Source organism: Xylocopa sonorina, chromosome 1 (genome assembly GCF_050948175.1).
Source record: "Xylocopa sonorina isolate GNS202 chromosome 1, iyXylSono1_principal, whole genome shotgun sequence".
In the NCBI taxonomy this organism is placed as follows: domain Eukaryota; kingdom Metazoa; phylum Arthropoda; class Insecta; order Hymenoptera; family Apidae; genus Xylocopa; species Xylocopa sonorina.
The window spans coordinates 17,880,610-17,906,424 of record NC_135193.1 but is presented as its reverse complement, the minus strand read 5'-3'; the positions used below and the strand labels follow the sequence as shown (position 1 = coordinate 17,906,424).

Here is a 25,815-nt window from a genome sequence, read left to right as displayed (position 1 = left end):
CGTTTTACGCGGCGTACCAACTATATACCGTTTTCGAGTCTTTTGTACGCGTCTGGAATCGTATTTCGCGGGTGGAAGAGCGTAAAGAAACGAGTTCGTCTGTTCCATTCGAGAGACGATACGGTTCGAGTGAATCGCGCGGGTACCGCGTTTCTACGGGAAGGAAGAAAACGGAATCGATTCGCGTGATCCCGTCCGAATTGTCACGGGGGGAAGCTCTCTATCCGCGTTTCCATCGGACGCGCTCGACAAGCTTTCGTCCAGTTCGAACGAAACGCGGAATTCGCTCGGCAATTAAGTCGCTAATTAATAGCAACGAATACGGGAGCTTACGTCGAAGCGGTATACGGATCTCCATAATTGCACGGAACACCGTTCGTGTTCCGAGGAGCAACTTCTAATTAAAAAAGAAAGTGCAGAATAATTCGATGCCTGGACTCCTAGACCGCTCGGAAACTAACAGATCCTCGGTTTAACAAACTTTCGTGAACCTGTCGGAGGATAGGCGTCGCGCATCGATGAAACGGCAGGGGCGAACGAAAACTAGCTCCGCGAACATTTTCATTCAAGAACGATCGATTAAAATACTCGCTCGACTGGGCGCTCGTCGCAGCCTTCGAAAGGAATTTTCTATCGATCTCGGTAAAAATAAAACGACGTACCGTGTACGCGATGGTCGCACCAAAACACTTCAACTCGACAACCGAACGAAACCACGTATGATTTAGTTGGACAGTTCACTGGATAGAACTTCGAACGGAGTAGACGGATCGGCACGGCTAGTGCAACCAGCGTCGCGCGAAACAGCGATACCGACGACGAGTGTTCCGTGTCTCGACGTGGTGACGAATCGATAGTCGTACGATTGAAAGCGCGAGGCAGACGTGGGGAAAAAAAAAAATGAAACAACCGAGACATAAAGACGAGAAAGGAGTCAGGTCGGAGAGCCGTTCTCTCCGCACCGTTTGACCGTATTCGCGCGGCTTCGTCGCGTTCGAACATCCGCGCTCCGCGGCCCGCGGAGATTCACTGCCGGCTTTGACGTACGATCGTTGCGCTTAACGCGCGCACACAGAAGCCCCGCGGCACACAAAGGACCGTATTACACATCGGTGGCTTTTTGGAGCGGCGAGAAATAAATAAGCAAATTAAAGCGCGGATGGCTATACGCGACTTGTGCGCCGTCACGGTTTACCGATCGTTGCTCGACGGACCGGCTCAAACATTCTTCGATCGTGAATTTCCACGCCGCATCGAGTTCTCTCCGCTCCCTCCCCCGTGTTTATCACGCTTTCAAATAAATCGTGCGTTTATTACAGGCTCGGTAATTGGGGGCATGCTGGGCTACTAAAAAGGTGAACGAGAAACGCGATCAGTGAGTAACATTCGTCGTTTGGTGCTACGATTTTAAAAGAGGGCGGCAAAGCTCTCGCACGTTCGGCCGTTGGGGTAAGTAGCGAGGGATCGTCTGGACTTAAGGGTTCAGCGTAGCGTAAATGGATTACACCGTGAAACGATACGTCTGCTAACCGTTTCGCGTCGACGAAACGGCTGGTTATTCTTTTTCTAACTAAAACGGTATTACCAACCGCTCGTGGGCTCCAATGCGATACTTTATCATCGACGGATAATAAAGCGACGTTACTCGTTATCCACCCACGCCCATCGAATTTAATCAAGGCTTAATTGAAACCCAACGGCCTCCCACAGTCCCATAAACCGGTGTGTTTGCACGCCGGGAACTCCCATCGTCGTCCGTCCACGCGGGCACGTGCGCGCCGGAAGCGTAGAGGCGCGCGGTCGCCTCGTGAAAAGTTAATCAATCGGCTAGCCGTGGCTTAAGAAATGCCGCGTGCCCGAAACACTGCTCGAGGACGTGCTGCCGAGCAAAAACGAGGGGTTTGATAACCAGCTCTATCGCTATATGGACTAGGAGCCAGCCGTGTTAAGCTTGCAAGCCCCTACGAAGCTCGGCTGTGCGTGAGATACGTACTACTTGAAAATAGCTACGACACACTTCGCGGTCTGCTCCGCTGACATCGAACGTCGCCAGGTTGGCGTTGCGTCGACGAGGAGAGGTTGGAGGCGTGCCAGGATCCCCTGTTCTCGAGGACTCGAGCGGTTCGACCGGGCTCTTCGTCGGGTTCGTTCCTATCACGGTTACCGCCGAATGGGCGTCGTCGCTGCCCTCGTGTTTACTACGCGAAGAAATCCACCGTGATAATTGATCGCTCAAGTACGAATGGGCACAACAGTCTGGTCGCGATCGCGTGTCGAACGCGGGCTTCTCTCTCTCGTAGAAACACCTGCTACTGTTTTCCTTTTCTTTTTATCTAATTCGTCGAGGACGGAGTCAAAGTAGGGAAAAAGAGAGAGAGAGAGGGAGAGAGAGTGAGAGAGAGAGAGAGAGAGAGAGAGAGGAAGCGATAGAGGTTCACGATGAACACTCCGCTCGCTAGCTCTCCCGTCCCTGACCGTTCGATCGCGACCATCCGCGGGATGCTGTCGACTACTGCATCGGGATGCGTCGAGGGAACCCCAGTGCTCTCTCGTCCCTCCCTTGTCCTCTCTCACCTTGCCCGCGAACCATCGGACCTGCGCCCTCCGCGACTGCACTCTCGCGTTTTGGCAATCACGGCTAGACACTTCTGCGGGCTGAGTTTTATCGACCGGGTGCGTGATAAAGAAGGTTCGTAACAACCTACGTTTCAATCGAACAAACTTCACAGCGACTTTATTCACCGCGGTAATTTTTCTTCTCCCCTATTCGTGTCTAATTAAAGGAGGACTGCGTTTATTTATAATATCAACTCTCGAATATCGTCGTATGATACATTGTCGTTCAAATAAAAGATACTTTTACGTTAATTCCTTTTTGGCCTTGAATTCCTTGTCTCCTTCCTCGTCGCGATTCTTAATTTCTGCAGAATTTTCAGATTTTCCAATCACGCTTCCCTTCGCAGCTTTCTACGTTGAATCTCGAAGCGATCAAATGTTGGGTGCTCGGTGTATTCCTCTTGAAAGCTTCTCGTTTCGAAAATTGAACAATCCAAGAGACGCGCATTCCGATTAACAGTCAGAGATGGTCGATGGTAGGACGAAGCTGCGATGGGATGAAGAATCGTCGTCGAGGCTGACGCAAGATTTTGTCGATCGTAGCGAAGGTGTGCTCTGTCCTCCGGTTGCACGTGGGCTCTCACGTGTAGCATTGTTTCGCAACGATTCAATCGGTCCCGGTTGTAGAAGAGCGTCGCTTCTGGCGAGGACAGTCTTCGTAGGAGAAAACGAGGCGTGTTGTTGCGGGCTCGCTCCGAAAATGCATAATTCAGTTGCACGAGCCCTTGGTTGCTCGTCTGAATCAGCGACGAAAATAACGTTTTAATTCTCTGATTTTCAAGGGTACATCTCGAACGTTTACGTATTCCATTCACTCGCCATTCTATCGGAGAAACGTACAGAGAAACGTTCGTGATTTATTTGATCTTTATTTCGTATTTGTACACGCCCTCAGCATGCCACATACAATCAATATAATACAAGTCCAATGCAGCCAAGGTAGAAGTAAAATACAAAAAATATATATATATATATTTATATGTTTATATTCTACGTCGATAGTTAATATTATTGTTACCACGATGTTATAACGCTGAATATATTATGGGTAATAGCTAAGAATATAATACAAAGAAGAGTGCTGGTTATACAGTAGGACACGTAATTCGGATTGAACGTGGTGCGGTTTACGAATATTTTTCAGCGTCTCCTCGAGGGATCGCTAAAAGAAATGATCGCGATCCTTGCGTCTCGGATCCTCGCTCTATATCACCATGTATAACCGAATACAACATGCGTAAAGGTCTTCAGAAATAAAATCCGAAAATTAAATCATAGCTCTCACACGATGATCCAGCGCAAAATTTATGAGCAAAAGAAAATTTTAAACACTATCGAAAATATTTGACAAGTAACGAGAAGAAAGAACCTCAAAAAACTTAAAAACTTCATTAAACGTTACGCATGGCTATGTGAAAAATATGAATAATACGCACGTCGAAGACGAACATGATTGGTCTTGATGTTCCGCGCAAAAATCTGCTTGATATCTCTCCGCTTCGGCGGAAGTACGAACATGCACGATTCTAGGGAGACTCTCGACAACGTTAATCGTTTTTTCACGCCTCTCTGTTAACTTCTCGCGTCTCTGATGAACTCGCTCGTTTTGTTAGGAACGGTGTGTCGGTACAATTAGAACGCGCTATATAATTTATTGCTGCCGAATTCCAAGGAAACCGAAAGCTGTCGAACGATAACAACGCGAACGACATCCTCGCTTCGGATCCTCGACGAATTGAAACGCGTTGCTCGCACGACCGTACGTTCGATACGCGACTGAAAACCTTCAAACGTGTCCCAGAGGGAATAAAGAGTATCTCGAGGAACAGCACTCGGTGAATCGTATAGGGTGAAACGCTTGGCGAGCTACACGATCTGCGATCGACTGGTGTTTTATTTTCCATAGGATCGGGGTTCGTTCGTTGCAATAAGGATCGGAAGAAGAGATACGGGAAGATAATTCGTTGAAACCTTTCGAGTTTTCTGAGTTCTTTATTAGAGCGTAGCCGGTAAGCGTTTATGGCAGCTTTATGAGGATGACTGGGGTAGCGACCGTCGTAAAAGTCATCGAAAAAGAAAACCTAACCCAACGGTGTGAGAATAACGATAAGACGAATAAATCCATAATATTAACAGTAGAGTGTATTGATATCAACTAATGTAATTCAACTAAAGAATAGTAAGATCCTCCTACGTATTTCTGTGTGTCGTCTCCTCCTCTTTCGCATTCTAGGTCCAGAAAATAGAACGGAAATGAAAGAAGAAACAGGATAGGAAATATTACAGGCGGCAGGAGAACGAGTCGGAAAAGAGAGAACAAAAGGAGCGTGGTAGAGCGGAGATCAGTGGTGTTCACGTTCTAACAATTAACTCGTTCGTCGTCGTTGACAATATTATGATAATAATAATAATTGTAGGAGTTCACGGCTCTCTCCTATCGACCGCCTCGCTGACTGGGATAAAACGCAACTACATAATATTGTATTGTGGACTTACGATAGTTAGGTCTCTCTCTCTCTCTCTCTCTCTCTCTCTCTTTCTCTCTCTCTCTCTCCCTCTCTGTCGCCTCTCTTTTTTCTGCACGACTTCCTGGCAATTAATACTATGTTCTCGTTACATTACGCTAGCTCCACTCCTCGCGCAACGTTAAACATTTTTTCGTCTATTTCTTCTTTTCTTCTTCTCGTTTGAACCATCTTTATTCTTTTACTCGCTTCCTTTCACACACACGCGCGCGCCTCTCTCACTCTCTCCCTCTCTCGCACTCTAACACCCTCTCCAGCGTTTCTCGCGTTTTTCTTCCGTCTCGATCTTCCACGGTGTGCAGAATGGCACGCGAACATTCGCGAGGAACGATCGTGGTCGCAATCGTTGCTCGTCTCGTTCGCGTAACCATTCCGCGTTACACGGCGACTGCCTCGTTTATTAAATTTCTCTGTTCAACCGATCGTCACGAGGAATTACTTCGTGTCTCCGTCTCCCTTCGTTCCTTCTCTATATAATATACTTTATAAAATACATTAGTTTACAAACAACGTGGATTAAGTGCCGACGTCCCGCGGAAGTTATCACAGCTCAGGCTCGATCGTTGGAACAGCTCGACTGAGAAATCCGGGCGAAACTAGTGGAAGAACTCCAGCTCGAGAAACGAAAAGCATAATTCCGTGTGATTCGCGCGGTTACCACTCGCATGAACTACTCGATAAATATCGCTTAAGCTATTATTCCTCCTTGAACCGGGTGCGTTTCGAAAAGACAAGTGAACGCATCATTTTTTCACCCTCGCTTTCCACCCCCCCTCTTTCGTCTTTCTCTTCGCTCTACTTCTTTAATCATAGAAAATAGTAGAAGTAGCGGGATAAAACGGGATCGCGTTACGGAGCTGCGCAACCGACTGGCAGAGACGTCGATCATTAGAACAATAAAACTATCTTATCGTGCTACATACATATGTACAAAGTCTCCGACACGGAGGCACTCTCTCCCTTCCTTCGATTTTATTCCCTGAATCCGAAACGTGCACTAACGCAGGAAGCAACGGGAAGGCATTCGCTTAAAGGGCGGCTATCTCCTCCTGCTTACCGTGGACTCTAATCACACCCCCTATCTCTGGACTGAATTACCCGGTTAAAATAAATATCTTCGAACTACCGTCACTAAAATCGCTAAAATCGCGATTCATCCAATAATCGCGTCGGCATCGCTCGAAACGAACTCGCGACTCGGAACGGCTACGATGTTTCCTAGTAAAATCGTGATGATAGTGCATGTTCCGGACGTATCTACAATGAGGCAAGATCCCTTCAACGAATACCCATTCGCCATCCATCGGACCACGACTGTACCTAACGCTATATCCATCCTCGCCCTCTCTCAGGTTACGTCCATACCGAACACGAAGAACGTACAAAGCATCCTGCACGGGTGGTTGCACGATTTGCAAAAATATCTCTCAACTATTTCCTACACTTTTTTTTTGCTCTCTTATTCTTTTTAATTTTTTTTTCTTCTATACTTCATTTTTTCCAAATACTAACTTTTTTTAACGATGGGAGGACTAATATCTTTTTAAGAGATAACGATATAACTGTCGTCCTCGCGCGAGGACTATTGGATGGTATAATTTTCTTCTCTTTCTTTTTCTCTTTCTCTCTCTCTTTACTGTATTAGATAAATCTCTAAGTTCTGTTCTGTTTCGAACGAAAAATCGATATTACCGCATTCAAAGTGAATCAATTTCGCACGGCGAAATGTCTCTCTCTCTCTCTCTCTCTCTCTCTCTCTCTCTCTCTCTCCCTCTCTCTCTTTCTCTCTCTATCTAACGAGCACTTCGCGTCGAAACGGACATAGATACGGGATAATTGGATAAAAGTTACAGTTTGACGAGCTTTGTTGACGAGTCTAGACTCTGCAGACGGAAGGGAAAGAAAATGTCCGGGCCGTTGCAGCGACGTTTCTTCTCCTACTCTCCTCTGACATTCGTATCCGGCGATCGTCGTCAACGATCGGTACGGCTTCGTACGGAATAATGACTCTGATAAACGAGAAATAACGAATCGTTACAACGTCAGGATGTTTTCGGACCACAATCTCTTGCGAACCCTCGCCCTCTCGCGTCCCTACGTATCCCTGGAAAAAAATTCAACTACATACTCCGATGAATGGGTGGTGCGATGAAAGAAGTGAGAGAGGCTGATTGGAACGTGGTGGCGTGTTGGATAAGATACTGGAAATGAAATGTCTCTCGTGCGGGTAGAAGTGGTGATCGATGAGATTGAACGGTGCCATTTACCTTGGGTAGTTGTAACGAGAGAGGTGGAATCGTGGAAGCACAACGGTTACCTTAGGATCACCTTTTCCAACAGCATAGACAAACGACCCTCCGAGTGATTGGCAGGAAGTAAGGACTTGAGTAGCTCCCTGATAAGGGCCTCGGTCATTCCTGGCGAAGTGCGTTCCGCTGTCTCGAACGCGTTGCGTAGCTCCTCTATCGCGCCACCATTTTTGCCGATGCCGCTTCCGCCTTCGCCGTTATTGTCTCTTGCCGAATATTGATGCTTCCGTTGAAGCTGCATGCATAATAGGGCCACGGTGAAGAATAAATTTCGATACCGCCAGGTGTCGATAACGTTTCGCGAACGAAAACGACACGAGACCGGCGTGCTTTTTTCTCTTTCTGTAGTAGTACACCGCTCTAACATTTACCTCGGAGAGGAGAGGTAAAAGGACACCGGAAAGAGCTGCGCTTCGCGGATGCTTCAGTTCCTGCGAGCTCCTCGGCCTTTGTTTGTCTTCGACGGGCCTATGGTCCACCATAGATACGACAGGTACGTCCGGTTTACTACTCCTCTTCTCCTTCGCGGTGAACTCCCTTTCCCGTTCTCTTTCCCGTTCCCTTTCCCTTTCCCTTTCCCTGTCCCTTTCCCGTCCCTCTCTGTCCCGTTCCCTGTCTCTGCTGTCTCTGTTCTCCCGCATCTCCTTCAAATCTCTCAACGAGGAGTCCCGATTGAAGTCCCGGTAGTCCCGGTCGTCTCGTTTCTCTCGCGTGTCCACTGGCGGTGGTGGCGCGGCTTCGTGCGGTCGGGACTGAAACGGACAATCGAATACCAACGACATTAAAACCAGACGCAACGAACGGCGTTCCAGCGGAATTTAATCGCGACTTTACGGGACGAACCACTCACCGGCGTGTGTTTCGCTTGGCCATCGCGCACCGAGTCCCTCGACTCGCTCCTGTAGTGATTCAACGTGGAATCCTTTGGCGGAGATCTCGAGGCACCGTTCGCGTGCGGCTTCGATTGCTGATTGTGATTCGTCGATCTGTGGTTCGGCGTGTGGGTGATGGTCAACGAGGCCGGCTGTTCGTCGAGCGGCAGCATCGGTACCACGGAACCTTTCACCCCGTGCGGACCCTTCACGGTCATTATCCATGGCTCGTCCATGTCGCTGTCCTGCTTCGACTCCTCCCTGGAAACGAGGCCAATCGATATAGCAGGCCGTTAATCGCGCTGCGTCGCTGTCCGTCGACGATCGACACTTACGAGTCCGAATTCTCGCTCTCGGTTTCGGACTCCTCGCTACGCTGCGACTTCCACTTTTTGTACCGGTCTATGAGGTCGATCAGGTACGAGTTTTTCTTCGCCTTTCTGATGAACTGGAACTTTAACAGCTCCTTCGCTGTTGGCCTCTGAACCACGGAAATGGGAAGTAAATACGGGAACGCAAATGCTTACGGCTAGGCTACACAACGGATGGCTAACGAACTTACGTTTTCGGGGTCCTTGTTGAGGCAGGCCTCGACGAACTCTTTGAACTGCTTCGTGTAATTTCCGGTTAGTTGAGGCGGATTGTTCTTCGGTATGAGGAAGAGGACCCTCATGGGATGCAGTTCGCTGTTAGGCGGTTCTCCCTTGGCCAGCTCGATCGCCGTGATGCCCAGCGACCAAATGTCAGCCTGTGGGACAACCGTTCTTTGCTTTACCGCGCGAAACGTGTTAACCAGCCGCTAATCACGACCCGACCGTCCTCTGCGATTCGAGAAATTGCCTTCGAGCGCTCTCAGGCAAGGTTGTCTATTCTAAGCTATGTTACGATCGCATTTTATTGCTCGCTTCGTTCCTTTTTATTAACGTTTCGCTATTAATTCTCTCGCGTGTAAAAAGCAGATGGATAAATATTGGCGGGAGATTCGAGTTGCAGAAAGATTGCAAAGGGGTAAACAACGCACACGAGTACGCGTAAAACTCGGAGACGGAAAGTCGGAGGTAGGTAATAAAATTAAATCTCCCATGATACGTGACCAGACTGCAATGACCTGCTTGCGGCAGCCTCGAGCAGAAGTCGCGAAGAGATGAAAAGTACACCAGAAGGTCTCGAAAGTATCGTTGTTTCCTCTAGCGATTACCTTGGAATCGTAAGAGGCCTGTTTGATAACTTCTGGTGCCATCCAGAACGGTGTCCCGACGAAGGTGTTCCGTTTACTGGTCGTGTTGGTCAGCTGGCCGGCTACGCCGAAGTCCGCTAACTTAACGTCACCCATTTCGCTCAACAGAACGTTCGCCGCTTTAAAAGAAATAGAAGAACCAACAATTAGCAAAATAGTTAAAAACCAGAATTCTCACGCGGCCAACATTATCATTCGTTGCATTGGCAAGTGCACCTTTAATATCGCGATGAAGCTTCCGTTCGCTGTGAAGGTAGTCCAACCCTTTGAGCACCTCGCGCAATATCACCGCGATGTGCATTTCCTCGAAGCTACCGGCCTTCATCAAGTCCAGGGCCGAGCCGCCACCCAAGTACTCCATAATAATCCATAGTTTCGTTCCCTGCGAACAGAGAAAGAGATCCATGGGGTCTACGGAAAGCAATCACGGGACTTCGTTGGTATCCTACGAATTCGAACTCGAACCTTGGGACGCTATGACGTACACGCGTAGTCCTTGAAAACGTAATAAAGATTCCGATCCGAGGAGACAGCGCAGTCGTTCCATTTTTAGAAAAAAGGAAATCTTGTAAACACGTCGTTTCTCAGAGTTTAGCATGGTAAAGGAAGCCGCGACAGTAAAATCGCTGGGAGAATCGCGCAGGCTGTATGTTAAACGATACGTCTTCATTAGTAACGGTAATTTTTGTTGTTACAACGCGTAGCGTCCGCGAGGACCGCGCCTATAATCGATAATTATATCCGACATCGATATTCAATCACTGTGGCTACCAGGCGTTGCATCGCGCACCGGCGTAAGGTTGATTCATCGGTTATCCGATAATCGGCTGGCGGTAATCGACAAATTGATCAGTGGCTCGCACAAGGATGTCCAAGATTCCCGGTCTTTGGTCACCGGGTTGTGAAGGAATCACAGTAAGCAGCCGGGATCGAGGCGCGAGGACGGCGCGACGACTCGATGCGCGGAGAGAGGTGGCTCGGTCATCTTCGAGCAATGGGAAAACGATAGTCAAGGTAGATGAGGTCGGGGAGAGCGAATAAACGGTTCGACGGATTCCATCGACGATGGATCAATGGAACCTTTCACAGCTGGACTGGCTGAACCCTGACGATACAGGCTGCGATCGTGGAACGTTATAAAGGCCTACTTCGCCGCGTGCGATAATAGCGCGGAGGAATTTGTATAGGCAGAAGGGAAATCCATCGTAACATAATAATTGTAGGTAGAGTTCAAGGGCGTGTATCGGGATCGTAAATCAAAGGACAGGAGAGAGAGAGAGGGAGAGAGAAGAATTTTTCGTCGAGCAACTCGTCAAGATCTCTCGATCACGTTTCAGCCGTCAGAACGGACGAAGAGGTTGACAGGGAACCGACACTTTATGGGGTATAATTTTCACGTGGCGAGGCATAGGGTGTCCGGTTCGACTAGCGGCTCTACATTCATGGCACGGGGTAAGCATGTACGGTTGCCCATAAAATGGCACCATTTATCATCGTCCTACGAAGAGAAGGCGCAACGACGGGGCTAGCTGGCGTTTATTCTCATGTAGATCCACGTCGACGTAGGTGGCCAAGGCTCGCGAGGGTTCGTTCAACCCGGTTTTCAACCAGGCCACTTCTGCAGACGCAAAACGAGGGGTTGCTAAATCATTCCGCCGTCCGGTAGACACTTTTTTCCTTCTTCCTTTCCCGTGCGTTCGCTACGGGGACCGAAACGGGACGGGGCGAGGCGAACGCGAGGGGGGTGGAACGCGAAGGAAGGTATTACGGTGTGCTTTTCTTGAATTTCACTTTGCCAGCCGGACGTTCTTGTTCTTTTCTTTTTTTTTTTCTTTTTTTACTCCGAAGGATTTCGCTCGAGAGTTGCGCGTGTCTCGCCAAGGGTTGAAAGTAGGGGAAAACTGCCGCTTTTCAATTTCTCTCCACTCTTTTCCCTCGTCTTCTTATTATTTTCTACGAGAGAGAAAAAAAAAATGCCATTCTCCATTCGCGTCCCGTGGAAGTTACAAGGTTGCTTCTAATTAAGGAACGTACGGTCGAGATTAATTACGTCTCGCTCCTGATAAGAGCGAAGCGCAAACTATTGTCTAACAAAAAAGAAAGAAAAAATAAATAAAAAGAAAAAGGATTCAGTCGCGGCTGCCGCTGACAAAAATATGCCCAGTACGTTCTCGAGGATCCCTTTGCTCGCTCGTTCGACAAAGTCTCGATTATCTCCAGGCACAATCGTTTCGCGTGTTTGAAAAAAGGGTTCGATAATTCGGCGCGAACGATTAAAACAAAACACGTGACGTTAACCCTATAGGTGCCCGGTGGCGTTCCTCGCTCCCTGGCTTTCACCCTAGCGCAGTTGTTCTCGCGGATTCCTTTATCTCGCGGATAGGGATGGCGGCTGAATGAGGGAAACAAAAAAAAAGAAGAGAAAAGGGAGGGGGAAAAAAAGGAGAGGAGAAAAAATGCTTTTCAGTTTAATGAATGTCGCCTCGCGTTAAAAACAGCCGCGTCACGAGTGTGTCACGTCTGGAATGTCGCATTCAGACGTTCTCGAGGAGCGCTGAAAGCGCCGCGAATAAAAATAAACGACACCTGATAAACGAACGGCGCACGTTCCAGCTTAATTCACCGCGACACTCCCGTCGGATCTGTGCGACAATTAAAATGTTCATCCCGCGACGGGAGGATTAAAACGGACGTCGAGCGCGCGCGAATCAGCTATCGGTATGGACATTCTTATCGCGTGATCGATTGGCAACCCTTCAATCGCGTCCGATTCGTGTCTCGAAACCGTGGCTGCCAGTCGATCAAAGTTTTCGAAACGAATGCGACAAACGTAGACGCGATTGCGTTCAATATTGCGCGATATCTGCAATGGTTCGTCGCATCGAGACGAATGGGAAGAGAGGAAAGTCAGGGCGCGAAAAACAGAGGGTCAATGTAGGGAGGCGAAGGAAGACCGGACGAATGTGTGATTAATGGCCGACTTTGCGTCTCCCGATCGCGCGTGTCCTTTTGTGCCCGCGTTTCGCAAAACGGCAGGCCTGCCGATGGCAGTGATGAACGATGCGACGGAATTAATTCTCCCTCGCGCCCTCGCATTGTCCATTTCATTGGCTGCCGCGCGCGCGCGCGCCGTGATATTAATTACCGTTAACAAATAACAGCGGAGAATTTTTCTTGCTGCGATCGAGTCTGGAATCGCCGCGTTACGGCACTCGAAAGGGAAAATGGTCGCGAGTTAAATGGAACGACACTGAGAACATAATTCTCAGGCCGAGGATTCCTCGGCTGGAATTATGGAGGACGGGTTGAGCAACGTTGATCGCGTACCGCGATGCAGCGGGACAGAAAAAATTTTTGCATAGTGGATACGACAGCCGGAATGGGGAGGGAAACGTGGAATTAACCGCGAGCTCTGTCGACACCGGTGCTTTAACGAGAGAGAAAGCGGACGACTTGGGTGAGCCTCCTGTTAGTGGTAATTGCTACGAAAGGAGGAAGACAAGAGCACAGGGCAGTTATTAAAACAAATGAAAAGAGAAGAAAGGAAAGAAAAAAATAGAGAAGAATGAGAAAAGGAATCTATCGTTGTTGGGTTGCGTGGGTCTTGGATCGTGGTCAAATCGTGGAGATTGGAAGCATTAGAAAATTGGTTGGCTAATAATAGCAGCTTGGTCGCTAGAGGATCGTTACATAAAGTCGTCCTCTTTAACCAGGGTACGGTATTTTTTTCCTCGAGGTTACAGTCCCGCGGAATGGTTCACGGTTATTAGTCCTGTCGGCGTTAATTTTGCCCCTTGCACCCTTAAAAGGAAACCACCGTCTGCTATCTCTGTTCGACGATCTGGTTAACCTACATACGCCTCTTTTTCTCGTTGAATTTCACTCGTATAACAGAAGATGGAATTCTGGAGATGGTAGGGAACGATACTTTCCGTGCATTGGCAGCAGGACGAGGTAATCGACGATTAAGAATAAAAAAGACCAGAACAAGAGAATCGCGATTTAGTAAAGATCGTTCGGTTCCGAACGACAAAATAATAAGCGTCCAATTAGACTTATTCGTTCGCCAGATCTGAGATACTTGGTTCAGCTGGAGCACGGCACAAGTAGCGCCGTGGAGAATCGTCTTTTGTTCGAGAGACAATGAGACGATCATAATGAAGGATAAACGCAGCATCGTTCCGTTTCGATATTCGATTCGAGGGAATTTTACGTCGTACTCGTCGCTGATCGAAGAAGGACGGAAAAGGGGGATGAATTTTCCGACGGAGAGAAGTGAATTATGTACGAACGAAGCATGACAAACAGGGGGAACGCGAAAGTGACAATGGAGGAGAGAACAATTAAGCGCAATTGGCAAGGGTACGAAGACTTCGAAAATTCCCGATTGCGAAGTCGAACCGTTTTGTAATTACTCGGGGGTGGAATGCATTAAATAATGCCGCTCCTAACAGACGACAATAACGCTGTTCCCCGACTAGACACGACCAATAACAATCGTAATCACCGTGCCTGAAGAGAGTAATAGGGTCGAGCGAAAGGGGGAGAGGCGTAGAGGAAAAAGGACGCGGAGGCAGCGAGACGAGAATCGCGACGAAACGCCCCTCATCATCCTCGATGCATCCGGATTGCGAAACGTTAAGGAGTGTCGCCGAAGCGCGATGGCTGTTACCGCTCGGTAGAAATGCGTTTCTCGCGCGTTTTTCTCGGCCTGTACCTGAGAGAGGAAAGCACCGTGTCCCAGACGTTTCTCGACTGCGATTTCAAAACCCGGACGGAACACCCGTCCACTCGCTCGGCAACGGGGAAAACTGATGATGGCTGCGCCTGTAAAACCGGCAGGAGGGAAATGTTGCCTTTCATTTAGCTGCCGCCTTTCTTCGCTGCCTCCGCCTCGCCCACGCGGCTACCTGAATTAACCCTTAGTTCATTAAAACGATGAAGGGGCTTGGAATCGATACTCTCGCGGGCTACAATTCTCGAGAGGGGAAAAATCGAAACGAGAAATCAAGAATCCGTAGGAATGGTACAGCTTTGGAGAGGGATGAAACGCTGTGCTGTCCAGACTGGCTCGACTTTAACGACGATTGCGGGATGGACGAAGATCAATCGCGTTGCAAGACATCTCGGGACCACGTAGAGACGTCCGCGACATTTCGAGCCACCAATTATCACGGATCTGTGATCGATCCTCCGCATTGTTCCAGGCGCGAGACGGGAAGGGGAACAGGGGCATCCTTGGACGCGAACCAGCGAGACGGGGTCGGGAGAGGAAAATGAAATCTCGTAGGCGAGCGTGAGGAAATCTCCGGAAGAGGCTCGATGCTTTTGTTCGTTCTCTCGCGCCTCCTTCCGTGGCATCGATGGAGAATAGGTATCGGGAATGGGATTGCGGAGGACGGAGGATCCTTTTGTGCGCGCGGCTGTGATTAATGGCGGCACAATAGCCGCGTGCCGTGGGATATAATGGTACGCAACACACGGCCGAAGATCGGTTTAATGCCGTTATTACCGCGACACGCAGCGAGGCCCAGAAAAATCAATATCGAAGACATACCTCGCGGCTGACGTAACGCCGTAATCTTCCCCTGATACCTGGTAATCCTTTAGCCAGGCGTCTCGTGATTGATGAACCGCGAAACGCTTCGCCCGTGAAAGAAAGTAGGGAACGAAAGAAGGGCAGGCTCTGGTGCAACGTACTGTCTCGAAATATTGCGAGCGTGTCTATTTAGAGACGCGTACGCACACTTGATAACGATCGTTAGAGGGTTCGAAAGCTGCGCGGTCGAACCAGATCCGCCGCGCACAGATATTACGTGATACGGATTCATTAGAACGGCGCATCAACGATTATACGTAGAGTGAACTTTGCAGTACGGAGTGAATCAAAACGATCATTATCTCGGACGAATAAGAACGGGAGGGAACCGAGAGTGCATTAATTGCGAGACAAGGGTGGAAACAGGTTCGCCGATTTCCCACTGGGGGCTCCAAGGGACGAGGAAACGGATTGCCGAGAAGCGTACGGATCCCTTCGTTTCCGGGCTCGAGTAGCGGAAAAGTAAGATGATTAGCCGTGAAACGAAGCGGTGCTCGATATTAAGCCCCTCTAGGAGAACGTTCGTTAATGACCGCGCGAAGCGGTCATTAGCGATCGTTTGGCTACTCGTCCGGTATTGCACAGTTCGATCGGGATATGATAACGAAACGAGATCTTCGAACGAGCGACGCGTTCGCCTATTGGCCAGGGAATTATAGACGGATAGAAAAATGGTTCGATCGGTTGGAAAGGTGTTCTCGCAGCGACCACCATTCACCGGACAAACTTGGTGAACCGTAACGGAGTCGCGTTCCTCGACACGCTTTCGCCTTCGTCCAAGACAAGACGCGTTAAAGCTTGCTGCTTTTGTTGCATTGTTCAGCAGCCGGTGCTATTTGCGAGCCTCATAAAGCTGGCGAAACGCGTGCAAGTTCGCCGTGGAGCCTCGGCTCGGTCGTTCGCGCGAAAAAACAAGCCGAATTCCGCGATCGGCATCATTTTTCGTCTCGAAACGATCGCGAAGGGAAAACGGAGGCACCGAATCGAGAATAGGAACGAAACGACCGACGTTGCAACGTTAGAATCGCTTCGATGGATGCAATTTTATTTGACGATACTTTCGAGCGAGCACGGTGAACCGGCCGCAGGAAGCGGAAGCGTGTACGCGACACTGTCCAGCCGGAAGCGATGGTTAACCGAGCGTCAAGCCCTTCCCATTCTTCGCGTATGAAAAATGATGGGGGCGTATCGGTGGAGTGTGTCCGTAATAGAGGACCGAAAGGGGTTTCGTTCTCGCTACACCTCCGAAAATATTGTGAACATTCATCGGTTCGGAACGGCGACAGAAAGGCGTGGCTCGCGTCGGACTTTTCGTCCACGGCAGCCTGCAATTCACCGGTTCCGGCTTTTTACGTTCGACACACGTGAACGCGAAATCGACCACCGGTAATTTATTTCACGGTGAATAATTCCCCGTCGAAACGCCCGTGATTACCTCGAGTATTTGTGCGAAACGCCAATGGTTCTCGCTTGTTTCGATCACGTAGACACGCGTGTATTCGCGAACCGTACGGATGGGAAACGAAAATCGAGCGAGGATTAAACGTCGATGCTTACTTTGAGATAGGACCCATAATACTTGGTGACGTACGGGCTGTCGCACTGTGACAGCACCATGATCTCCTGCTGTATATCCTCGATCTCATCTTCCGCCTCCTCGAGATCGATGATCTTGATGGCAACAACCTGCTGAGTCCTATTGTCGATCCCTTTGAACACCTCGCCGAAACTACCCTTACCAATTCGTTCTTGTTTCGTGAATATCAGCTCGGGGTCCACCTTCTGCAACAGAAATAAATACGCCCACCGTCAGTCGAGTACGCTACGCTGTTTCGTTGCTGGGTCTCCTCCGGTTCACCGCACGGGTGAAGGATTTTCCAAAGTTTTGTCGCGGCACGGGTTTTTGGCAAATTTCACGGAGGCCCGGAATGCCGTAATAGCGAAAGTTTTAACGGAGTTTACGGGGGCCTGGGTTTCACGATTGCAGTAGTCCTGGCGGATTTCGAAACAGCCGTGTCGCTGCGTTTTGGCAAACTTCGGGAATTAAAAGGAGCTCGTCCACGTTGACGCGGTGTCGTTACTTTGACTCGCGTTGGCGCTTGTTTGCGTCAGATCGCGCGCGTTACGTCACCGCGAAGAACACGGAGAGGCGAGACGCGTTCGAGCGAGTCGCCGATTCCTCGCCGCGTTCTTTCACGCTACGCGAGAGGTGTTGGAGGATCGATCCTGGATGCATTACGAGAGTCCGTACGTAGCCGGTCCCGGATAAAATTACGCGGCGCGTCATCCTCGAGAGAATAGGAGATTCGCGGAGACGATCCACGTGGGACTTTCTTCGACGCCCCGTCCTTCGAAAGCCGAGGAATGCGGTTACGTCGGTGAGAAATGCAGTTCTCCTTGGCTCCTTTCTAGCCGATGACACGTGATGTCACAGAGCGGATAGTAGAGAAATGAGTGAATCACACGCAGTACCGGCTAATCGAGTAACGTCCACTGGTTCGTTTCGACGTTACGTGACTCCGAACAGGCGACTTGCCGATGTACATACACGCGGCGTGATACATTGCGCAATATCTTGCGCGAGAACTTTGACGCGGCAGCCGAACCGATTTCCCTCGATACGCTCTTTTACGAAGCGCACTCCGCGGGCATATAATAATTAACGAGCATCGCGCGACGTCAGAAGAAAGTTATGGATCGTCGTACCGAAAGGAGAACGCTAAAAGCGCGGGAATAAAATCGATATCCTGTAAATTCATCGAGGCGTTGGGAACGTTCTCGAAACGGCGCGGCGGCGGCGGCGGCGGCGTCTGCGGTACGGAGCTGTACGAGGGAAATTTGCAAAGCAGATTTCCCGCATTTTACCTGGCCGTCTGTCGTGGCTTTCCCACCCTTTGCGCCCACCCCTCCCACGGTCCTCTTTATCTTCCAATCCAGCCTCTCTCTGATACGGGCTTTTTTATCTGCGCGACTTTGAGCGAGAGCAGACTCCAAAAGCGGGCGAAAAACCAGAGAGGAAAATAGGCGAGCGCGTGCGTCTGTTTATCGCCGCTTTCATCTCGCGGACGAACGAAATCTTTCGCGTTTCACGGTACCAGAGTTCGTCGCTCGCGCGACACCGTCTCTCGTCGCGTATTAATTCGGCTACGCACGGTACACACGCGCGATATCGCTCGGCGTGAAATGCACGCCACGAAGCCCTCGGCTTTGCTCGACGTCCCACCGAGCGGCTAAGATCTGCCCTATATCGCGACTTCACTTTCCAATCACGTTCCCCGCGAAGGAACAGCTTGCGACGAGAAGAAACGGGCGAGCTTCGAAAGAAAAACAAACGGTACGCGCGCGTAGGTGGACTGGAAAAAGAACGGAGAGGCGAGCGAGGAGGAGAGTGAAAACGAGAATATACCGAAATATTCCCCGACTAATTCTCGAATGACCTCGACTTCCTCTCTCTTTTTCGCAGCGTGAACCACCGCCGTTACGCCGATTAGAGCTGCTGGCTGCCGCCGTTCCTCCGCGCAAAGAGAAAAGATGTAAAAGCAGCGGGATACTTTGACACGGGGGAACGAAAGGGAATCCGTGGTGCGTGTATTTCAACGGGCAGACACGTTCGTAACACCAGCGATAAAGAGAGGATTCGTGCTCGCGCGATGTTTCTCTGGGATGAAGTCGAGAGGCGGCAGGTTGCATCTTAGCCCCTTTCGCGTCTGCTCGTCGGGCGTACTGCGCGAAACTCACGACACAAATTATAATTAGCGGGTGTCAGCGGCACAGAGAACCGGCACGTAGGTGGTTAAAGCACCGAGCAAGGGATGGCGAAGAGCACCGCCACCTCGCGCCGGGAGGGTTCTTCGCGATTTGCCCGAGATCTTCGCCCGATGCTTGCATAATTAAAGGATAGACGAAGAACCGAGTCTCATCTACGATTCGACGGCGAGCTGTAAGATTTCAACCGTGTTTTGCGCCTTTCGTTGAACGCGTGCTCGTCGAAACCACGATCGAACGTTCCAGCTGTTTTATTCCCCTCGCATTCCGTCCGTGCGGTTACTTCTTAAGCAATTAACGCCTACTGTTCGCCGCCGAGATTAACAAAGTTCCGCGAGCTGACCAAGGTTGTATCACTTGTGCGTTCTCTTTCTCGCTTATGACACGAGGAACATTGATCGAGCAAAAGAAAATTGAAAGGCACGCGGCGAGCTGGCTGGCTTATTTCGGATTTCTCAACAGGCGAATGAAACTCGTACGGCTCTTATCTTTCACGCGGAACGAGAATCGTATCGCGTCAGGTTTGAAACAATCCCATTACTTTCTTCTGCTCGGACTTGTGACGTCAGATGCGTCCGAGGCAGTGAATTAGAGCAGCGCGTGGCCGGACAATTAGCTAGGAAGTCTGCGAAACCGGACGTCTGCGCCTGTTGTTTCAAACTCGGACCATTGATTCGGCTAGGCGGCGCGCCACGAGAGCAACTAGAATCCTGATGGGCAAGTTACCCGTCCCAAAACTGAATTATACAGCAGGCTCGCGTTAAAAGGGGCGTGTGTGTTACGCTTCGTATCGTTGCCCGTCCAGTTATGCTCGGCGTTACATAATGGACGGAGTAACAACGCCATCGTGCAATTAATGTTTCCACAGCACGATCCCATTGTACGAAACCACAACCGTTCATGGGCGACCTACAAAACCGTGGCTAAACATTTCTGTTTGCGTTACGAAATTGTTGACCAAAGTAGAAAGAATACCGCGGAATGTTTCAACAACCGCTGACTAGATTGCATCGAGTAAAGTAAAGCGATGAAGACGCCTGGATTAAAGCGGAGACGACTCGGGTATCAGACCGACAAGCGTTAATTGGAGCATCGACGATGGTGAATTTTGACCGATCTCTCGTCGACGCGTTGGGCGCGGACAAGCGCCGCGCATCCTCGACTTCACTCGTCGAAGCGAGGCGATGCCAACTTCCTCGACGCTACGAGTCTATTTCAGCAACGAGTTTCCATCGTCTTCTCGCGGCTGCCAGCGAATTTGTCAAGAGAACCCGTAAAATCGATGTCTATACGCTTGTCACGCGCAATCTCCGCGCTAATAAGCAACGCCTCGAACACATCCGAGCGCTTCGACGGATTTTCCAGCCGCTGAATCTCATCGAAGATCACGTAGGCGCGCGTCGTCGGTGTTTCTCGACCGACTAAACGCCGACAACTGCAACGGAATTAACGTGGTGGTAGACGCGGGAGGACGGGAGATGGTGAACGCGACGAGCGTTCGAGCTGACACGGTGAACGTTCCAGGGTCAATCAGCAGAGTCAACATCGGCAATAATAGAACGAGCAAACGAAATTTTACGCCTGGGGATTGCGACGCGCAACCTGGCCCTCGTATATACGAGGATCGATGGGACGCTTATCCAGGTTTAGGTACTTCCAGGTTCGCCAGTAACTCGAGCGAGTTCTTAATCGACAATGGATTGGTAATTGCCCGCTAATGAACGGTATCGGTTCGAGAGTCGGAGCGAGGGTAACGAGAAATTGGAGTTTCAGGCCGAATCTCGATTCGAGCGAGCGAAAGTCATGGAAAAACGGTTCGATGTTACGTTCTGCGGCGTTTTCACGAAGCGTTACGAGATCGTCGACCCGTGAAACGAGAAGTAATAACGCGGTCCGACCCGACAGAAACGGAGGGACCAGCGACCTTTAACTTCGCCGGGAGAAAGTGACGCGCCGAAGGAGATCGGCTCCGTGGGCTAGTCAGACGGTGGGTATTTTTAAGACGCGTCCTTCCTCGAACCGCGTCCATCGATTTCTTTTTCATCGGAGTATCGGGAAAAGCCTCGATGGATCATTTCTCGGAGGCCGTAAATAGTCAGGGCACAGGCGTGAAACCGTTCCTCGAGGCTCGATCGAATCGACGTGGTACGCGCGCGAGGAGGAAGCCTGATTGTAAACGGTGGTTGTAAATTCATGTTAATTTCACGAGAAGGGGAAGGGAAGCGGGGAGCGAGCAAAAGTGGACCAAGACGATTTTCTAACGGGGACGTTAGGTAATTGCCGAAGATTCTTCGACGTTGGCACGTCGTTACTACGGCATTTCCATAAAAATCCAATTTACGATCGCGCGGGGAGGGAGAGAGGAAACGGTCGGCGCCGAGAGAGAGAGGAAAGATTCTGGACTGAGCCACGGCACAGCGAACTTCGAAGGTTCGAAAGTAGTTCAACGAGCGTGCGTTAGCGCCATGTGTCGTTCGACCTCGTTTGCCGCGAGAGTAATTCATCGTGCGAGTGGGAGCTGAAATTAAAGTTTAAACGGGCACTTCAGGGGTTGGCCGAGTGATACCGAGCGCGCCGCGCCGAGACGAGACCAGGCGAGGCGAGTCGAGTCGAGTCGAGTCGAGTCGAGTCGCGTGTGCTCCGTCTGCTGTGAAATAAATGAAAATCGCCCGGGAAGACGTGGCTTCGACGCGGCCTTGTTTACTTAAGCTCCAACGGCGTTCCACTAACGGGAACGAAACGCGCGGTGAATATCACGATCCTGCGTATTCTTTAATAAACCAAGTCGAGAACGTTGAATGGGTAGACAGTCCGCGCGAATTCACACGAATTCGTTAGCAACGGTGCATCATGCGTCCGATGCGGTCTTTAGATTTCGCGTTCGCTCGAATGAATTGCTTCAACAGTTATGACGTAACTCCCTAATTGTCTTCGGAAGCACCGTCAGTCTCTCTGGTAACTCGATTGGCAACTTCGTCGAGAGTCCCGTATCGACTGCCTCGAGGATTTTCAATTCTTTTTCCCCGCGGAGGCCAGAACGCCGGCACTTAAAACTGGCGTTCGGGACCGTGGAAGAAACGAGTGAATGGAAAGACCGTGGGACGCGTAACTGTTCCTTTGGCCACGCGGTTGATACATAAATATGAGGAGCAATAGAGCCACGGAATATTAATATCCGTGAAAGCGGACGCGAGGCGCTAATCGAAGGAACGGCTGGCGGACACGAGCAGACACGCGAACATGGACGACGCGATCTAACGGAAAGGTGGGACGAGTGGAGCACGTTTCCCGATGCAGCGCACGAGCCACGGATAACTTGGAGCGATACCACTCGCTAGAAACTTACGCGCGATACGCGCAACGCTGTCCGCTCGTTTATGAATGCCAGCCGTAGGAACGCCGATAGAATATGGACGACAATCACGCGCGAGCGGTACGCGGCGACGATTTGACACGGGAGATTGAAACTGCATTTGTGCCACGGCGACTCGTCAACCGTGCAACCGACGTTTTTCAGCCGTAGAAACCACCGACGAATCTCGAGCCGGCGACGTTGGACTAGCTTCGCGTGGAATTCCTTTCTTCCCACTGGATACGGAGTACGAAGCAATCTCTGGAATCCCGATGACGCGCGTTCCCTCATCGTTCGTGGTTCATCGCCGTCCGAAACGCGAACGTTCTTTTCTTCTTGCCTCGTGTATCCGTACGAGCAAACGGAGTCGAGTCGAGGAGAGTCGTCCTTGCACCGGCCTCGGCCGATCTCGTACAAAGGTGGAAAAAAAGAGCGCACAGCCTCCGAGAGATCGTACGGTCCTCGGGAATCCTGTTACACCGGTATTTCCTCCGTGCACCGGGATAATCTCTGTAAAACGTTCCTTTGTCGATCTCTTCTCTTTGTCGAAATTTATCTTTCTAATTACGGCCGGCAACAAGTTAAAAAGGTGCCGGGTATCCGGGAATAATTGGCATCCGTGAGTTATGATTTTATTTCATCGAGCCAGCGATAGAGAGGCTGGATTCAGCCAGCTAGTCCGCTGTTTCGCCTCACCGTCGAATTATTAACGGCTCGAGAAATTCCAACCTCCAACTTGGAAACGTTTCTTATTTCGTTTCCCTTCTCGAGCCGCGTAAAAAGCGCATCGGCCGGTGGCTATCGGTTTTCGTTCAACCGCAAATTACTACGGGATCGGTTCTTCATTTTTTCCCCTCCCTCCAACCCCCGATGCCAGTCGAGTCCCCGATGCGTTCGATCGAATTGCTGGAAACGCGACACCGCGACCACTTTCCAGCATCTCAGCCCGTGTCTCGGGTTGCCTACGGGATTCTGAGGTTAGGGTTAAGCAAAAGCATTACGAGCGAAACTGGTCTCTCTCTCTTTCTTCCTCGCACGTTGCTCGATCCGCGTATCGCGTCGTACACGTCGATGTCAATCTCGCGGAATAGTCCAGCTACGTCATAGGCTTACCATTTTATGGGACTCGGCGTTCTACGAACTAAAGTAACAGCCGTGAACTATCCTTTCGCGACTCGAAGCGATCGGCTCGGATATTAGATACGTACCGAGAGAGAATTTGGTCAGTCGCGGTAATGACGTGAAATTTTGCTTTCCTACGTCTTTTTTATTGCTACGCGGACATTTTTCGTGACAAATTCTAAAGTCTTCGGAGCGTAGGTGATCGCGACGACATTTAAAATGGAAAACTGATAGCAGAGCAGTATCAGATGTATCCTACGCATCTATGGTAATGATCCTCGTTTAAGTTGCTAGAAACATTCAACACCGAATCCAGGATGGAATTTTCAATCCGATGACAAAGGAATATCGAGTGTGGGTAAGACACCGGGTAGGTTTCGTGACATTCCGTCACGGACTGCTTTAAGCTTCATATGGTATTCCACGGCGTGTTCCTCCAGATACCCGCAACGCATAAGAAGACTCCTGTTTCCTTACCTTTCTCTTTTTCTGCTGTTTGTTCTCTATACTTTTTCCCACCGTGGCCAATCGGCGTACGGTAGCCGAGACTAATCGAACCGTAAACCATCTAACGCTCCGTTAGGAATAAATTTTGCAACGCGTCTCGACGGGAACGCTACCAATTCTGAATCAATTCCGAAATCCCTAGTCCACCAGCTGAACAACAACTCGATCCTTAAGAAGGTCGACATCGAGAAATGGCAATCGTTCCGTTGGACGCGGAACCGTTTGCGACAAAGTTTCTCGCCGGGAAGAGTAAACTCACCGAGGGGGTGGTGCTCCTGTGCATTCCCGGCTTGGAATGCGGAAGGGACGCGTTCTTAGGGTTGGCGGACCCGTTGCCAGGGGGTCTTTGGCTCTCCCTTCTGGACGGCGGTGGCGGCGGATGCGAGAGAGGTCTGGCCGTGTTCCTCGGATGTTGCGGCCCTTGGAATTGGCCCCAGGACTGACGCGGCACGTAGCCGACGTAACCGCCGGAAACGAACTGCGCGGACCCGTTCAGATGCGGCGGCGTCATTACCGCCGTCTGCTGCGGCTGTCCGCCGTTTCGCATTTTTTCGCCCGCACGTTTCGTCGCAATTCTGTCAAATCAGCACACTCGCGGCTCGATCACTAGGTCAACATTCCGCGGGGACAGCTGTTCCTGGCCGCTTCTCGCGATCACCTCGTTCTCTTCTGCCGCGCATCTGACGGGGGGACCACCCTTCGCTATCCCCTGCTACGTTGCGTTCGCCACTTTTTTTTCTCTCTGCGGATATACGGATATATATTCGTCGTTTCCCTTCCCGTTCCTCGTTTTTAAATGCGAGATAACGCGGTACTCGCGCGGGGATTTGTGAAATTACAGAACGAGAATGACGACGTCGCGCGAAATCGCCCCCCGGTTACACGCTATCTTATCGCGCGACGTGTCTCGACGGCCGCGCGGCACGAATAACGACGGATCGACGCGTAGGAGTAGCCGCGTTTCGCACGGAACTCGTACGAGGTAAAGTCACGCGATTTTAATCGAATCGAAGCCGCTCCGAGCGGTGCTTCTCTCGGTGGTTCACCCTGTACCCGGCTCGACCTACAAGCTACCGGTTTCTGTCGATACGTCGCCGTGCGTTGAATTTCGATTCCGCCGCGGTTTCGCCCGTTCAATCTCATTCTCGGTTGACCCAGATTATCATCGATATCGGTTTATCTATTTCTCTCTCTCTCTCTTTCTCTCTTTTTTTTTTTTTTTGCTTCTTCCTTTCCACCAATGCTGTCGTATATCGCATTTTTCGGCGATGCTATCGCGCGGTTACGAAACGTGCCTACACAACACAAAGAGCTCGTTCTCGGTGTACGTTTTGCTCGGGGATTAATTCTGCTGGGATTCCATAAAATCTGCATAGATAAACCGAACGACTTCCTACGCCTATTGTCCATCGCTCCTCGAGGCGAATATCTTCTCCGAAAAAGAAACGTTTTTCGCGAGATCTTGACTTTCCTTTCGACGCGCTTCTTTCGCTTTTAATCACCGCGACTTGAAACCCCGTACAAACGATTCCGAGAAGAAGACGCAGCGCCTTTGAACGATCCATAAGATCACCCCGGCTTTCAGACACCAGAGGAGAAGAAGAATTAGTGCAGCTAGCCGCTCGGAAAATCACCTGTTCACAGCACATTTTCTACGGATCTTCCCGAGTTCTTGGCTTCTTCTTAAAAGCCGGTCCTCTTTCGTCTCTGGTATCCCGACACTGCGCAACAGCTACGCCGTCCCGAGCCCCTTTGTCTTCCCCTCTATGAATTATCGAGGCCGGTAGTCGGACAAAAGCGAAGAAAAACGCGACTGGTTCTGTTTCATATAAAGGGAACGGGATTTACGCCCGGCTCAAAGCGCGGCAGCTCGCGTATACCAGATTTTACGAGTGCGAGCTTTCAGCCAAA

The 25,815-nt window shown here is 50.3% G+C and overlaps 1 protein-coding gene across 5 annotated transcripts in view; it reads right to left on the bottom strand.

Moving 5' to 3' along the window:
• Positions 1–6,890: 6,890 nt before the first annotated feature.
• Gckiii (Germinal centre kinase III) overlaps positions 6,891–25,815 on the bottom strand; it is a 70,139-nt gene continuing 51,214 nt past the window's right edge. For 4 of the 5 annotated variants that reach the window (XM_076909342.1, XM_076909344.1, XM_076909343.1 and 1 more), the window contains 9 exons: positions 16,716–16,940; positions 9,776–9,941; positions 9,521–9,678; positions 8,885–9,070; positions 8,658–8,803; positions 8,301–8,583; positions 7,822–8,202; positions 7,459–7,685; positions 6,891–7,245 (listed from right to left, as the gene is read on the bottom strand). In XM_076909342.1, the coding sequence (XP_076765457.1) occupies positions 7,236–7,245; positions 7,459–7,685; positions 7,822–8,202; positions 8,301–8,583; positions 8,658–8,803; positions 8,885–9,070; positions 9,521–9,678; positions 9,776–9,941; positions 16,716–16,940 (1,782 nt within the window). In that variant the 3' untranslated portion in view covers positions 6,891–7,235. Of the gene's footprint in view, positions 7,246–7,458; positions 7,686–7,821; positions 8,203–8,300; positions 8,584–8,657; positions 8,804–8,884; positions 9,071–9,520; positions 9,679–9,775; positions 9,942–16,715; positions 16,941–24,163; positions 24,634–25,815 lie in introns of those variants that run through there. The other variant, XM_076909341.1, reaches the window with a different exon arrangement.